General features: G+C 40.5%; 1 protein-coding gene across 2 annotated transcripts in view; it reads left to right on the top strand.

Annotated features, from left to right (window-relative positions):
* The window catches only part of Aass (aminoadipate-semialdehyde synthase), a 58553-nt gene that overhangs the window by 6474 nt on the left and 34715 nt on the right, over positions 1–17364 (top strand). For both annotated transcript variants that reach the window (XM_055608188.1, XM_055608189.1), the window contains exons 2-8: positions 1838–2062; positions 4827–5003; positions 6418–6502; positions 11022–11089; positions 11187–11333; positions 12494–12572; positions 12689–12816. In XM_055608188.1, coding sequence (XP_055464163.1) covers positions 1853–2062; positions 4827–5003; positions 6418–6502; positions 11022–11089; positions 11187–11333; positions 12494–12572; positions 12689–12816 — 894 coding nt within the window. In that variant the 5' untranslated portion in view covers positions 1838–1852. The remainder of the gene's footprint in view (positions 1–1837; positions 2063–4826; positions 5004–6417; positions 6503–11021; positions 11090–11186; positions 11334–12493; positions 12573–12688; positions 12817–17364) is intronic.

The raw sequence follows: 17364 nt of genomic DNA, 5'->3' as shown, positions 1-17364 counted from the left end.
GCCATTGACTTTCAGGCTCTTATTTTTGGAATTCAAAGAATGAAGTGCATCCCACAGAAGGTGAATTTTAGACAGAAGTTCATTATACATTCATAGGTGGGAACTTAAGAGTGGTAGAGAGGGCTTTGATTCTAAATAGCAAGAATGGGCCTAGGAAATCGGGTTCTTTCTAGCTGCTACTCTGGGATCTTTAAAAGGACTTATGGCAGGAACTTGGATGAGGCATGGGAAAAGGAAGGGGCTGGTCAATCCAGTTAAGTCACCCACAAATTGTTCAGGTACTTCCTCTTCGATTCCACTTCCTATAGTCTCTTCTGGAATTCTTGGCATCTAGCAAGAGCATGCTCAGAACTTTCTTTCTGGGGTCCCTACCTACCCGACCAGTTTCTATCTCTTGTTCTCATCACACAGTTTGTCCTGGCCAAAGCCTACACTGGTCTCTTGCTGTGTGATTTCTGCAGTGTGTAGCTGTTTCTTCCTGGACTTCTTCCTTCTCTCTTGGTTCTGTTATGAAGTGCTCTATTTTTTTCATAGCAAGTATTTCCAAGTTTCTGGCCATTTTCCCCATCTGTGAGAAAAGTGTTCCTTAGAGCTTAACAGAGACATGTTTCATAAAACTTCTACTGTGTGCTATCTGCAATGAGTAGAACATTTCCAGAAGTATAAAATCATGGGCATTTTTTTAGGGAATATATAATTCCCATAATTTGCTGCCAATGTTACATAGAAAAATAACAGTGTCCGAATGATCTGGAAAATTATCATCAGCAACAGGTGGCTTCAAGATGTATAGAAATATTCAAAAAAGATAAAGTAAATACTTCTAGACCTAGATATTTGTGTGGAAAAAACTATATAAATGTTACTTCTCTAGGACACACAATATAGTTTGTACATACGCTTGTTGTGACTGGCCAAGTGAGTGGAATTATACATGTCTGCCTAGCAGTGAGAACTGGTTGAGACCTGCATGGGTTCTGTACCGAGCGCTGAGTGTGGAGGGAAGCTGAAGATCTGTGACACAGAAGGCCCACTCTAAGGTGGAGGTAGGGTGCTTCGGTGTAGGGCTGTGCTTAAATGACTTACCACTGTGGCGCAGTGTGTGTGATTGAATGCTTGGCTTTTATTAACTGAAAGTAGTTGAGGAAACAGCCTTATTAAGTCCAGTAATACTGAAGGTCTGGAAAAAACGAGGTTTTGTTGCTGTTTGAATTTTGTTTCCATTTTTAGAGACAGGGTCTGGTTGTGTGTTCCTGACAGGCTTTGAATTCATGATGATTCTTTTGCTTCAGCCTCCTGAGTACTGGGATTACAGACATGTGCCACCAAGCTTCATTGATCAGGTGGTATTAAGGTTATGCATTCTTTTACTGCTGCTGATACATCTCTCTGTGGACATTTAAAAATAAACCCTCTGTGGCCGTTAGGGGGCAGAGCACACTGAGTGACTCCTTTTTAGTAAGCATATGGAGAAACCACAGGAGGTTATTTGAACGCTCTTGTATACTATTATAGGAATTTCAAGCTTTATACTATCAAAATAGGGAGCTGTTTGTAAGTACTAATATCTGTTATCTTTTGCTTTTGTATAATAGACTTACAGTGTTTAAATTTTTGTACTAAAAACATGTTTAATAAAACATATAAGAAGTTATGTTGACCAATGTTTGGAGACTTTAATTTGCTTTGTTAAAGGCACATTTACCATCAGAGATTTGCCCTTCTCTTGTCTATCAACTGGGTTGGTTCTATTTTGCAACAGATTTCTAAGGAGACCAGAACTGATCTGGGAGCTCTCTACCCTTTTCTGTGCTACTGTTGAACCTTCCCTTTACAGCTACCAGATTTGAAGATGCTGCGGGCGTGGAGGCCGAGACTGGCCAGGCTAAGAGCCTGCCTCTCCAGGAGTCTCCACCACAAGCCTGTGATGGCGCTCCGGAGGGAGGATGTGAATGCTTGGGAACGCAGGGCACCCCTGGCTCCCAGACACATCAAGGGCATCACCAAACTGGGATACAAGGTCTTGATACAGCCTTCCAACAGACGGGCCATTCACGACAAGGTGACTACTTTCAACTTTTTTTTTCCAGAGAAATAGAAATACAGGGGCCCATTTTAATATAATAAGGGCAATATACAACACCTTAGAGCCAATGTCTTCCCATATGAAACAAAATGCAATGCATTTCTCCTAAAATCAAAAGAAGACAAATATGCCCACTCTCCTTCATATGCTTCAAAATAGTGATTAAATTCTTAGCCAGAGAAAGGATAAAAGAGAAGGGATAAAGGAGATACAAATAGAAAACCAAGATTCCAGTGTATCTTATTTGCAAGCAATAGATTTCTATGCATATGGCTCAACCAGAAAAAAAATCCAACAGCTTTAAGCACATCTATTAAAGTACCAGAATACAAATGAAGACAGAGAAGCAAATGGCTTTCACAGTGAAATAATTAAGATACCAAAATTAAAAAAGAAAAGGAAAAAAAATCAAAAAGAAAAATCAAAGAAAGAAATCAAGAAGGTACCAAAAGGCAGAGCATTTTTAACACCGATTCTTAGTCATATGGTTTTTCTTTAAAATAAAAGATTTACTACTACACAAGAGCCAAGGCAGAGAAGCTATTAATAATATGGCTCAGCTATGACACTCATGAAGCCCAACAATGACCAGCATGGCAAGATGTCTATAAAGGTGTAAAAACTGACAAATAAGTGGCAAATAAGAGCTGTCTAAGTGGGCTTAAGGCCTCCTTCACAGGAAGAAAATCATGCATGGTATGGATAATCTACCAATTACATGCTGCTTGTGAGATCATTGACTGGCCCTACAGTATAAAATGAAGTTAAAAATTGTTTAGGACCTCCTCCCCTTTCATTTGACCCTGTTTTATCAGGTATCTTCAGGGCTGGCTGCAAAGTCCTCCTCTGTGGCCTAACAGACTGCTCCTCCCCTGGGGGGGGGGTGTCAAACAGCCTGCCCTTGAGATCCTGTTAGAAATAGTCCTTGTTCCCCTTACTTTGGAAAACTACTTGGTTACTGAGCTACCACGGGCCACATCCGAGCAGAAGTTCTAGGTTGGAAAGGGGCAGGGAGGAGACCAGGGAGGGAGTGCGGGGTTGGGGAGGGAATGAGGGAGTGGGATACAGCTGGGACACAGAGTTAACAAAATGTAACTAAAAAGAAAAATAAAATTAAAAAAAATGAAAAAAAATTGTTTAGGATTGTTTTATCTATTTTATGTCTTTTGTGTTTCCATGTAAATTTTAAGATATTTTAAAATTTCCTATAAATATTGTGTTGAACTATTCATAGGGATTCTGTTGAATCTGCAGATTGCTTTTGATATAATGATCATTTTTCACAATATTAGTTCAACTAATCCATGAAAATTGATGTTCTTTATACTTTCAGCTTTTAAAATGTCTGTGAATACAGCAGTGCTGGGATTCAAGGCACCTGCCACCACCTGGCCTGACGGTGTTTTATTTAGTCAACAGCATATCTCTGGCATTGTACCATGTTTTATTCTATTAGTGGCTGTGTGGTAATCACTGCGTCATATGTGTTTGCCATGGCTTATGTATAACCAGACTACTCTAAATGAAATGCTTTTTAAAGGAACCAGATAGAAGATATATATTTGTTCATTGCCTGTCTCTTATCCACCTACACTTTGTCTGAAGTAGATTCCTAACTAAGTGCATCTTCATTTTATTTAACTGTTACTGTAGATGTTTTTATAATTCTCCTCAGGCCATGCCACTCCTTTATTGAAAAATTATTTATGACTGCCTCTTACTTCTATTGGCTAACTAGGTTATCATGGTTAAGTAAGTGTGTTACCTTGATGTTTTCCAATGATAAAACTGGGATAGTTCTATCTCATGGGAATTAAATTTGAATTAGGGACAGCAACTCATGCAAAGAACCCATTAAAATGCAACGGTAACAGTCAACTAGTTTTGTTGTTACTTATCTGGTAGATCTCATATTAGCCACGGTGGCATTTTGCACATTGTGTCATCCACACACCCTACGTGTTGTGTACCTGCCCTCAGACCTCTCACTGATGCTGCTGTAGCTCCCATCTTCACCTCTCAGAATCCACCCAACCTTTTTGATGAACTTGATGTTCTGTTTCCTTAATTACCCCAGCTGGGAATTGTCTTAATGGCCATTAGCCTAGAATGTCCACAGTCTCCTGGCTATAATGTTCTTTTGGGTGTAACCCCTCGCTGTGCCTTATTTGAGTCCATGGAGGCACACTGCCCGTCTTCCACTCTGTCATGGCCAGCACAAATCTTCATATTAGAATTGTAATAAATGTTAACTAAAGAAAAAAATCAGTGTTAGGTATATATTCTATCTTTTAATACTCATAAGTAACAAATCACCGCTTGATATGGACTGTTTCGGCACACTATTGGTACTGGTTAAATTTTTACAGATTTTTTTTTTTGTCTGTTTTTGTTCTTATTGTTAGAAAGGGCCTCTTCAGTTCAGACTAACCTGATGATGACCTTGATTGATGGTCAGCCAATGATGACCATGAACATCCTCCTGAGTTCACTTGTGATCCATGTATAATCTGCTTTTAAATATGAGTGAATAGTGGATTTTCCAAATATTTTTCCTATGAATGTCAAGCCAGGTAGATTTTTCTTTACTAAGGAAGCATAAACATTAAAAGTAGCTATACTGTTATTTATTCTAATTCATCAAATTCCATGTTTCTCAAGGTTGTTTGTTCTTTTTATTGGAGAAAGCATGGATACTGTAATGTAGGGAAGTAACGTTTGGTCCAAATCGCATTCCCAGGAGTACGTCAGGGCTGGCGGCATTCTTCAGGAGGACATCACAGAAGCCCGTCTAATTTTGGGAGTAAAAAGGCCTCCAGAGGAAAAACTGATGTCTAAGAAGACTTATGCCTTCTTTTCCCACACAATAAAAGCACAGGAAGCCAACATGAGCTTGTTGGATGAGGTTCTGAAACAGGTAATTGTGGCCAGGATTCATGAGGAGTAAATGGCGTTAAGCAGCAGGCCCTGCCACTCAGTAGGAGATATGGTCCATGGACGGGTGCCGCGTGAAGACCTCTTTTCTGTCACACAGGCTTGGAGTTTGAAGAAATCCTGCATCTCACTCTTTTATCTTTTCTGAAGTAGAAGGATACATGTGTCCCCGCCCCCCTCCCCAAACAGTAACTAATTTATAAAGCTAAAGTGTAGCTACCACCATGTAGAATTCCAGAGCTGGAAATTGCCTCAGGGATTGTGCAGTTTAACAGCTTACTTTTCAGATGGTACTCAGGGTGCTGCAGTAGCTTAACTGAGTTCGCACAGCTCTGTGACACCAGAACAAGACTGGAGATGTTTTTACATTCATTACTATGCATGAGAGTCAAAGTATATTTTGAGGTATATATACTGTGAAGACATTAGCAGCTACTTAAAATGGGAATACCCACTGAATGAAATCTGCGCTGAGTGCCCACCATGTGTCTGACGCAATTTAGTGCAATGAAAACAGGGAATAGCAAGTACCCTTATATTCTTGATGCCATGTTCACTGGGGGGAGGTAGGGATAAGCAAGTAAGACCTCACGCATGCTAAGATAACACAGTGTTAGACTTAGCAATGTACTCCAGGCCCTTAGCTTCTACTGTCTTCAAAGAGAAAAAAGGACTGCTAAAAATATTGTATAATTTTAACGTAGCTTTTAAGAACACATTAATGAGGCTGTCCTGAGAGAGGGATGGGCTTTGAAGACAGAGAAAGAATTTGTATTTGGCAAAGATGAAAAGAATTGTAAACAAGGAAACGGAAGGGAGAGAGAGGGAATAAGATAGAGAAGAGAGAGAGGGAAAGAGAAAGTGTTAGTATTTTTTTTTTTTTTTTGCTATTTTTTAAGGTAAACAAGGTATTTAAAATGTACAGGAGTAATGTACAGAAGGACTGTGCAAGAAAGGTAATGGTTCAAGAACACTAGCTGGGAAGGACTTGGGATGAGCCAGAATTTGCTCACACACAGGGATTCATCTTAGGAAAGATGTGTTTTCTTTGGCACCATAAGATTGATGATAAGTAGGGACCAGTGTGTTTCAAATGGTTTTGGGTAGGTTGGGGGTCATGGTGACTTAAAGGAAACTTTCATCTCAGTTGTTTCCTTGCCTCACATCAAGGAATGTTTACTACATATCTCATTGCTTTAGCTCTCATTACAGCTGCCTATGACCAAGCATTTTCAAAGCATTTCATCGTGTACCTGCTGGTAATGGGTTTGGAAGTCAACATGTATTTTCTAAGAGGAAAAAATAGAAAATTCTTACTTTTTTTTTTTAATGTGATTTACTCATTGATTGAGTCTAATTTACCTGCTTGCTACAGTTTCTTCTTTCCCTTTCTTCAGGAAATCCGTCTTATTGATTATGAGAAAATGGTGGATCACAGGGGGTCTCGAATAGTGGCATTTGGACAGTGGGCAGGTGTGGCAGGTAGGTATGCCACGGCTCTGTGCAGCTTCCTAAGTGTTTCCCAGGAGTGTGTGTGTGTTCTCTTTTTCCTGTGTTTACTTACGCTGGTAAAACAAAACACAGGAACAAAAAGAAGCAGGCAAATGGTAAACACCTAGGAGCAGGTTTCAGCCTTTTAGATGCTCATATTGGAGAAACAGAGCTATGTTTGGTAATGTCACACCATAGGTAGAAAATCTGCTGGGGTGGTTGATGCTCCAACATTATAGAGAGTTATTGGTGATTGTTCAGGCAGCAAACTGTCTCTGTCAATTTTTTTATTTTTTGGAAGCAGCTAACATGTACTTCCTAATTACTCCAATAACTGATTTTAATCCTTCTCAAGTCTCTGATGGGGTAAAAGACCAAATAGTTATAGTGCCACAATTAAGCTTAAGTTGTTTAGAAGTTAAATGCTTTCATATAAGTAATACCAATAAGGATAAAAGTTAATTTAGGTATAGAATTTTAAATTTGTCAAGATAGATAGGATAATCAGATACTCTCTCTGAAATTGCTAAACACACATGGACTGGACATTGCACATGTAGATTTTATCTAACAGTTTCCATAATTTCATAATTATTATTGTATTGAAAGAAAAGGAGCCTTTTATTGGACTTAAAGGGGGAAATGTTGGTATAATGTTCTTTTAGAATGTATACAATTTATCCTTGTTCATTCAAATGCTGATTTCTCTTCCCCACTCTCTGGTTTCAATCTGGACATTGCATTGTGATACTTATTCTAAGCATCGCCTGTCTCAACTTTGTGTAAACATGCCAAAATAAAACAACCAGCCACAATGTTGAGCAATGGAGAGGAAGGAATAGGAGGGAGAGGGGAGAAGCCAGAAGAGAGGAAAGAGTGGGAGGAGAGGAGGAGGAGGAGGAGCAGCAGGAGAGAACCTGGAGGAGAGGTCTTGGAACCATGTGGAGAGATGGACCCAGACCTAAGATATCACTAAAAGCAAGTATAATGGGTAAAATCTGAATGGTAGGAACCTACATGGGCTTGGAGGTCTAGGATGGAGTAACTATAGTAAGCATTGTGATCTAGGTTAATTAAATAAATCCCAGTCTCTGTGTGGTGATTTGGCTATAGAGCTGGTTTATGATTAACCGCAGCGTTACTAAAAGATTTATCAATAGTAAATATTAAATGCAAATACAACAGGTGGTAGGGGACATCACGACCAAGTGTGGGGTGAGCCCTGATTACTGTTCCCAGGCCTTTGGGACTCACCCAGGTAAATGTTCTGTTTCTCTGGAGAGAATGAACACACCGGAAATTAGCTGATTGATTCACAAATAACGCCATGCCTGCGAATGGCATGTGGCTCTTATTCCTTAAAAGAGCATAGAGGCAAGTAGTGTCAGTGCTACTTGCTAGTGGAAGGGCGTTGAGCTGGAAGTAGCTGTTAGGAAGCTTGCGAAGCTGGGGCTTGATGGGTGATTAAAAGCTACTGAAGCCAGGAAGGAGTGAAGGCATGTGTAAGGCCCTGCTATCAATAAAATTGAAAAGAAGTATCTAGACAGACTAAGAAAAAAAGGGAGATGACACTATTTAGAGTAAGAGGTATAAGAGAAGACATAGCAATCTATTCTGCAAACACTGATAGAACCAAAAAGTATGAAGGCTTATGAGCTTGACAAACTCAAGAATCAAACAAACATTTAGAAAACAAATGACCAAGACTATGGCAAGAAGAGGGAAGAACGCTTCTAGAGTACAAGATAAATTCTACCCATAATAAAAGAAAAACATTTGTTAAAGGAAATTTTAATTGTTAATTTAATTAAAATTTCTTTTAACAGATGTTAAAATTAATTAATTGTATTAATTAATTACAATTAATTAATTGTATTAATTAATTTACTTTACATTGCAATCCCAGCTTCCACTCCCTCCTCCCCTCCAAATACCTCCCTCTCACCTCAGCTGCTCCCCTTCTACCCCTTCTCTCCTCAGAAAAAGCGAGGCCTCCTATGGATATCAACCAGCCTTGGCATATCAAGTTTCAGTAAGATTAAGCACATCTTCTTTAGAGGCTAGACAAGGCAGTCCAGTTAGGGAAAGAGGATCCAAAAGCAGGCAATGTGGTCAGAGCCCCAATTTAGGAGTCCCGTATGAAGACCCAGCTGCACAACTGTTACATACGTGCAGAGGGCGGGAGTCCATCCCATGCATGCTCTCTGGTTGGCAGTTCCATCTCTATGAGCTCCTCTCGGCCCAGGTTAGTTGACGGTGTAGTGTCTTTGACCCCTCTGGCTCCTAAAAGGAATCTTTTAAATGCTGGGCGTGGTAGTACTTGTCGTGAGAGACTGGCATTCAGAAGGTTGAGGCAGGAGGATTGTCATCAGTATGAGGCCAATGTGGGCTATACCAGGAGGCTCTCTCTCAAAAAGAATTTTACTTTACTTTAAAGGGTTTATGAATTTCATTCCTGAGTGCTATATTTACATTATTTCCACTTCTCCCTCTAAAGTCCTCTTTATGTTCCCCACGCTCCTTCCCAAATTCCTGGTCTCCTCTTAAACTGTTACTGTTGCATGCATATATGCACACCATACTGAGCTCATTTAGTGTTGCCTCTATGTGCGTGTGTCATGGCGGAGCACTTGGCGTTGAATAACTAATCAGAGCTTCTTCCTGGGGAAAACCGAGTCTCCTCTCAGCAGTCATTGGTTCTGGCATTCTTCATCTAGGGCTGGGCCTTATGAAGTTTCTCTCACGCATGCTAGCATGTCAGCTGGTGTTACCACCATGCAGGACTTGTTTGGGCAGCCATTTTACGGATGCTTCATGCTTACCGCTTCCGTGTCTCATCTGGAAGACACTGTTTAGTAGCAGACTACTGTCCTCTGGCTCACACAACTTTTCTGTCTTTCTTCCCTCTTCCACTCTCGTTAGATAGTCTGTGGTTCTTGGGGAGGGAACACGATCATCCCTGCACCACTCTAAGCGAGACAAAAAAACCATATTATACTGTGTAGTGTAGTGTAATGTAATGTAATGTAACGCACTGTGTGTCTGTGCCACAAAAATAATTCTTTTACAGAAAATTGTAATAGTTTGGAAACAATCCAAAGTGCATTAAGAAAGACGTGGATAAACAGATTGTGATATAACCATAAAATGGGAAACTTCAGCAATAAAAGCAAACAAAGTATTGATGTAAATCTTAAAATATGCCAGATGAAATGAGACAAGCAATAGAGTATGTGCTTATCACTTCATTAACATAAAGCCAAGGAATCTAATTTATACAGACAGTGACAGTTAATTTCAGTCTTAGATCTCTGATACATGGACGTGACTATTTCTTAATAGCTATGAAACTATAGACTTCAAATTACATTTTATTGCATATAAACAATTTATTTAAAAGTTGGCTTCAAAAAAAAATAAAATAAAAGAAACCTAGGTAGAGTTGTAAATGTGACAGAGGTGTTGGGAAAGGCATGGAAGAAATCGAGTCATATAAACAAAGGAAGAATAGATAATGAGGTCATTGCTATAGGCATGCTGAGTTTTAGATGTCTGAGGACACCTCATTTAAGACATAGAAAAGATGTTTGGCTACATCCTGAAATCAAAAGAAAAATCCATACCAGATGTATGGATTTGGGAATCATCCATACACAGAAAATACTTACATTTAGGTTGTGATAAGATTATCTAATGGGAAATGAAGATGTTAAGAGAATGAAGCCCCAAAGAGAATCAAGACGGTGATAATACCATACACACAGAGAGGTGCTTAGAGAAAGTAAGATTAATTCTGGCCATGAGTAAGATACAATCCTAGTACCCCAGACTGAGCCAGAAGGCTCTGGAATTTGAGGCCAGGCTGAACTACAGAGTGAGTTCAACACAGCCTGGGTTATAGACAGGAAGGATGAAGGAAGGATACTTTCAACTCCGAGATACTGAGGAAGATTGAGTGTCAATCCAAGAAGGTCTATGTTGCCAAAAAATTCTGACCAGCAAATCGGGATCTGGAAATTCTGTCAAGTTTAGTGATGTAAGCCACACACACCTGTTAGGATCCCTAGGCCAATGGTGACTTGTTCGTTTGCCTGCTTGCTTTTGGCATGGGAGAATGTTTAAAAACTGGTAAGAATGAACCTACAGAGAAGAACTATGGTGAAACTATGAAGAGGCAGGATATGTTGGGATCTGAAGACAGTGGGAGATGTTAACCTTTGATAAGAGGGATTTTCTTTTATCAGGCCAATATTAGAAAAGCAGGTGAGAATGTAGATGGATAAGGATATTTGATAGAAAGTAGCGGATATGGCCAAGATATTTCTAGGTCCTTTCTGAAATTGAGGTAATACGGTCTTTGCTTCCTTGGGGCACTGAGCAGGTTTAAAATGGACAAGGAGAAAAATTGTATCATTTCTTCTGATAAATGCCTATGAACAGAGTTTATTTTGTGCAGTGTTATGTAACTCTACTAAATTGATGGTCTTTTATTGATCTGGTTCTATGACAGGAATGATCAATATTTTACATGGAATGGGTTTAAGGCTCCTTGCTTTGGGACATCATACGCCTTTCATGGTGAGAGCTTCTTTGTTGATTTATCAGGCGTATATCAGCTTTTCAGCATAGACTCTGAGCTAGTGAACTGACGCCCATTGTGTGTGCTTGCTTTCAGCATCTTGGCATGGCTCACAACTACAGGAACAGCAGTCAGGCTGTGCAGGCTGTCCGTGATGCTGGCTATGAAATATCTCTGGGTTTAATGCCGAAGTCGATAGGGCCCTTAACCTTTGTATTCACGGGAACTGGCAACGTATCTAAGGTAACTCCACCTGTCCTCCCTGGCAAGCAATCTGAAATGCTAAACACCTCACGGGCATGTTGAATTGAATGAGTGACCATTCGATTTGAAGTATTTTTTTAAAAAAATCATTTAATTTTATGTGCATTGGTGTGAGGGTGTGAGATACCAATGGAACTAGAGTTACAGACAGTTGTGAGCTGTCACGTGGGTGCTGGGAATTGAACCCAGGTCTTCTGGAAGAGTAGCCAGTGCTCTTAAACCACTGAGCCATCTCTCCAGCCCCTCGGACTTTATTGTTGTTGTTATATGTTTTTCTTGCAGCAGAGAACAGTAACATCCCAAGTATTCTCTTTGCCTTTAGTTGATTTCATCTACTAGAGCAGCTCTTTTCAACCTGCCAGTCTCAACCCCTTTGGGTATGAACAACATTCTCACAGGAGTCGGAAATCAGATATTTTCACTATAGTTCATAACAGGAGCAAAATCACAGTTGCGAAGTATCAACAAAAATAATGCTATGTATGGTGGGGGTCACCACAACATGAGGAACCGTGTTAGCGGGTCACAGCATTGGGAAGGCTGAGAACCACTGTATTGGAGGCTTGACATGTCTCTTCAAGCTTCCATCTTCCCTCTGTCCTTCCTTCTCTGCTCCCTTTGATAACACCTTGCTAACGATATACAGCACTACTCTTCCGGTAACAGGCTGTTCCTTCATTAACTACTTGGAGTCTTGTTAGTAACTATGCAAGATTAAGACTGGAATTAATGCTTCCTTCTGGAGAGATGTTGAGGTTACACCTGTGATCTCCCCGGAGAAACTTGTAACTGAGAAGAGGTCTGTAGTGAAGATGCTCCACGAACAGAACCTCTGTTAGTGTTAAGCTGTCCAGCATGCACCTGATCTTTTCCTTCTGTCGTGGACCATTTTCCCCCTTAAAATATTTTCTAAAGCAAATCAAAAAGTAAATAGGCATGTATTACACCCACATTTCTAGATATTGCTATTCTGAAGAAAATGTTAAAATGACAATTCATTCTAATGCAATTGTCAGGAAAGCTCATTTGTGGGCTTTGTGCGTCTGTGTTGTGGTCCTGGTTATAAGGCAGGGCAAGTGGAACTATGCCATTGCTAGTCCTACTGAGATTTGTTTCTTTTCCCCATGCACTATTTACAGGGAGCCCAAGAGGTCTTTAACGAGCTACCTTGTGAATATGTGGAGCCCCATGAATTAAAAGAAGTTTCGAAAACTGGAGGTAAGGGATGAGGGAAAACCCTACCTCTAACTGTTTTTAATAGTCCTTGTGTTAATATTTTATCACCATAAATCATTATCATTTGTCACTTTACTGATTTCTCCTTTCTTTGTAAGACCTCAGGAAAGTGTATGGGACGGTGTTAAGTCGCCATCATCATCTTGTCAGGAAAACAGATGGTGTCTACGATCCTGCAGAATATGAGAAATATCCTGAGCGCTACACAAGTCGCTTTAATACAGACGTGAGTTTCTGTTTGGCCTTGACTTGGTTGCTATGATGTACCGTAGTTAAGTTGTTTCCTGAGAGGGAAGTTGAAATGTGTACCTTGGTTCTTCGGTTCCTTGTAAGATGACTATGAGTTCTTTGGTATCATGTAGTCTCTTTCCTTCTTGTAATTAAACCAGGTGTTGGTTTTAGTAGTTGGGTTGAGATGGTCTCTTCTTCCTGGTTTGGTGGCTTCTGTGGGGATGTTCATATCTCTGTTTAAGAACGCGTGTTCTCATCAGTTCTACCTCAGTTCCGGGTGAGCCTTGGTTCTGTGTTAGCCCATGCTAGTTAGCACTGTTGGCAAAAATGCAATGTATCTGAGGCTTGGTGTAACACAAATGTGTCCTAACCTTTATAAAGTTGTTTTCTCAGTACTAGGGGGTAAGGTTAGTGTTTCTCACATCTCAGCACGTTCTCTGTCAGTGAGCGACATCCTCAAAGGTTTACTTTTATGTGGCTTAAATTGTAACCACAACCTCAGCTAGCATCTTAGTTGGCTTTAAAAGAAAAACCCAAGGCTTGGTAAAGAAAAGAGGTTATTTAGCTTACCATTTGGGAAGCCTGAAGGACAAAGCATGGCTCAGGCTTTTTCATAGGTTTCCATTGGCTGCAACACGTCATGGTGGAGAACATATGTGTACTCTACTTATGTTGTCTCCTTCCCTCTTCTAATTAAACCATGAGGATTCATCATGGGTTTCTCATTTTCTCTAATCTAATTTTATCCCTTTTCAAAGACTCCACCTCTTAAAAGCATGGTTGCATTCAGTTTCTACTCTCTAAACACCATGAACATAAGCCTTTGCTGGTTAATCTTTGTGTGAGTTCAAGGGACGACTGCATTTCAACCAGAGTATTATGTCCCTGGCCCCAAAAGTGTATTTCCTCACATTTAACATATGTGCATTTCATACTCCATATTTCCAAAGTCTTAACTCATTAATTAATTCAAAGTTCAGAGTTCCACTTGGAACTCAAGTTTAGTGTTTTGTTTGTTTGTTTTTGGCTACAAAGGCATATAAAATAAAAACCAAGCTGGATATTTCTAAGATACAGTAGCAGACTAACCTCATAGTATACATTCCATTCTAAAAGTCAGACACAGACAAAAAGAAAGGAACCACTGGGCCAAGGCAAAACCCAAACCCATAGGGACAGACTTTAACTCTGAAAGCTCCAAAACAAGCATTTTGTGTGCAGTGTACCAGATTTTGGACACCTTCACCCTGGCTTGGGAGGCTCTGCCTCTGTCAGGCTGTTGTCATAGGCTGCATGCTAGAGTCTAAAGCTTGCTTCGCCTAGGAAGCATGCTACCTGACGCTTCTCCCAGTAGCTGTCGTGTATTTCTGGTGGCCTTACCTTTCTGGACTCCCTTCTTTGTCTCCATTCTCAGGGCTCCGCCATGCATCACCTCACTTGGAGTACGTTGTAAGCATCAACTCTAGGAAGCATTTGCCTGGCTCCTCAGACTTTCTTTTGAAATGTTCTACTTCAAACATTTTACTTCACTCCCCCTTCCCACCTTTCTTTATTTTCTTTCCCTTTCTTCCTTCTTTCCATCTCCCACTTCATCTCTTCCTTTTTTTCATTTGTTTTCCTTCTTTTTTTTTTTTTTTTTGAGACAAGCCCCTTCTCTGTGGCCTTACATTTTATGCTTTCCCAAACTCTTAAACTTTGTCTCTGTCTGATGAGTACCAGCAGCGTAGGCACAAGCCACCTCAATGCCTACAGACTCCTTGTAACTTTCTTTATGATGCCAGGGACAGAAGCTAAGGCTTTGTGTATGACAGGCAAGCACTTGTCTATTGAGTGGCATCCCCAGCCTATTTTGGGGTTTCATCCTTCCATTTTCAATTCTGCCAGCCAGTCAGTTCCAAGTGCCTAAATGTTTTCCAGCGCAGTAACAATGCCTTCTCTTGGTATTAATTATTTTTTAAAAATAGTCAGTGTTGCCTATTTACAACAAAATACCCAAAGCAACTTTTTAAAAAGAAAACATTTAAGCATACGGTTTTGGGAAAGGTTTAAATGAAAGATTAGGCAACCGCACTGCCTTGACATCTGCTGAGGGTCGGGGATGGCAACGGTAAGGATCAACTGTTTGGATTAAGCATCTCAGATCATAAGAAAGAAAGGTAGCAGAGAGGCTGGCATTCTAATATTCCCTTAAAGGCATCTCGCAGTGACTTGAAGACTTTGTACCAGGGCCTACCCTTTGAAGGTTTCACTTCATTTAAGTAGTGCCAAGGCTGGACCTTCAGGTACATTTACCATCCCAAACACAGCAGCCAGCTATCTTCAAATCATGTGACTGATTGTAGGAGGAAAGGAGAAATGGTCCAGCTATAGAAGCCCTGGGCCTATTCTCATTGCCCGAAATATAACTTACAAACCAAGTCCCTCTGCTGGGCAAACAGTGGCTTCATCTTCCGAGAAATAGTCATGTAACAGCTCACCTCAAAATCAGCCAAGAAACTAAAAGCTGAACCCAACTCAAAGTGCACACATATACTATGAAAAGAAATGCTTGAATAATTTTAAGTGTGTTTGCACAATGAAGCACTTATAGACTCTAGTGTAAAATGTAGCTTTTTTTTTAGCATGTATAGTGTGCTACAGAGAAGGTTCTTCTATGCAGGGCTGCCTCAAGATACTCAAGGAACAAAACATGTATGAAAATATTTAAGTTGAAAACATATTTTTTTGGGTAAAGAACAGAAATTTAATTGTGTGAGAAAGTGCCAGATCGCTTTTCAAAGTGGTTGTACAAGTTTACATTCCCAACAGCAATGGAGGAGGTTCCCCTTTCTCCACAACCTCTCCAGCATGTGTTGCCACTTGAGTTTTTTATCTTAGAAAGGACCAAATATATCTGGGCACAGGGGTCTTTTCTGAGACTGATTCTCTAACCAAGGATCATGCATGGAGATGACCTAGAACCCCTGCTCAGATGTAGCCCATGGCAGCTAAGTCTCCAAGTGGGTTCCCCTAGTAAGGGGAACAGGGACTGTCTCTGACATGAACTCAGTGGCTGGCTTTTCGACCTCCCACCCCACACACACACGAGGGAGGAACAGTCTTGCCAGGCCACAGAGAAGGACATTGCAGCCAGTCCTGATGAGACCTGATAAGCTAGGGTCAGATGGAAGGGGAGGAGGACCTCCCCTATCAGAAGGGCAGGGAGGAAATGAGAGATAGTGAGTGAGATTGGGAGAGAATAAGGGAGGGGTCTACAGCTGGGATACAAAATAAATAAACTGTAATTAATAAAAAAATAAAAATTTAATTAAAAAAGAACAGAAATTTATTTTTAATGGTACTAGACACTGGGAAGTAGAAGATCAAAGTCCCCAACAGGGTTAATGTACGCTGAGGTGAGGGCCCAATCTCTACTTAATTTTTATTTACTTATTATTTTTTAAAAGTTCACTTTACATTTCTATCACTGCCCCTTTACTCCTCTCCACCCAGTTCTGCCCTCCCACCCTCTTTCCCCTTTCCCTCCTCTCATCCTTCTCAGAAAAGGGAGCCCTCATCACCAGCCCACTTCAGCACATCAAGTCACGTCAGGACTGAACACATCCTTTTCCAATGAGGCCCAACAAGGCAGCCCAGCCAGGGGAAAGTGATTCAAAAGCAGGCAACACAGTCCATATTGGAGACAGCCCCCACTCTAATTGCTAGAGGACCCCCACAAAAAGCAAGCTGCTCATCAGCTACATATGTGTCAGGGGTCTAGGTCCATTCCATGCATGTTCCTTGGTTGGTGGTTCAGTCTCTGTGATCCCCCATGGTCCTTGGTTAGTTAAGTCTGTTGGTCTTCTTGTGGAGTTCTTGTCCCCTCTGGGTCTGTCTATCCTTCCCCCAACTCTTTCACAAGACTCCCCAAGGTCTCCCTAATGTTTGGCTGTGGGTCTCAGCATCTGTGAGAACAGATTTAAATTTAGTACATTCCGGCCCTTCTTTTTGGGTTTCATATATTTTGTTTATTCTTGCCTCTGGCTCCTCCCAAGTACTATGTCTTGATTACTCTCAAATTCATGACTTCTTTTTGCTCTTTCTTTAAATATATATGTATGTGTACATATGTGTATATAAAATATAATATATGTAAATATGTGTATGTAAAGCATGTCCACATATGTCTGCTCAGTCTGTTTAGTGTTACTTGTGTGTATATGATTTTTCTTGGCTGACCACTCCACTAGACAAGGAACTATAGGCAATAAGGAATACTGAGAGTGGAAGATAGCCCCCTAATTGATTTTCTGTCCCTAATTTTATCTTGAACCTCAGGTATTAGTGATTAGGTATAGATGTGTACTGAAACTGACAGTGACCCTTTTGCCGCATGTGTATGTACATGTGTGTGCGTGAGTTCCCCAGAAAGGTCATCTGATTAATCCTCAATGCATTCTTTAGAGGACTGTTATCCCCTTCTGGCAGATAAGGGCAATAGAGTTCAGAGAGGTTGAGTATGACTAGAGTTATGTTCTATGGTACTTGAACTAGAAATTAGAGT

Source organism: Psammomys obesus, unplaced genomic scaffold (genome assembly GCF_907164565.1).
Source record: "Psammomys obesus unplaced genomic scaffold, mPsaObe1.curated_primary_1811, whole genome shotgun sequence".
Lineage (NCBI taxonomy): Eukaryota > Metazoa > Chordata > Mammalia > Rodentia > Muridae > Psammomys > Psammomys obesus.
This window is presented reverse-complemented; position numbering and strand designations above follow the sequence as displayed.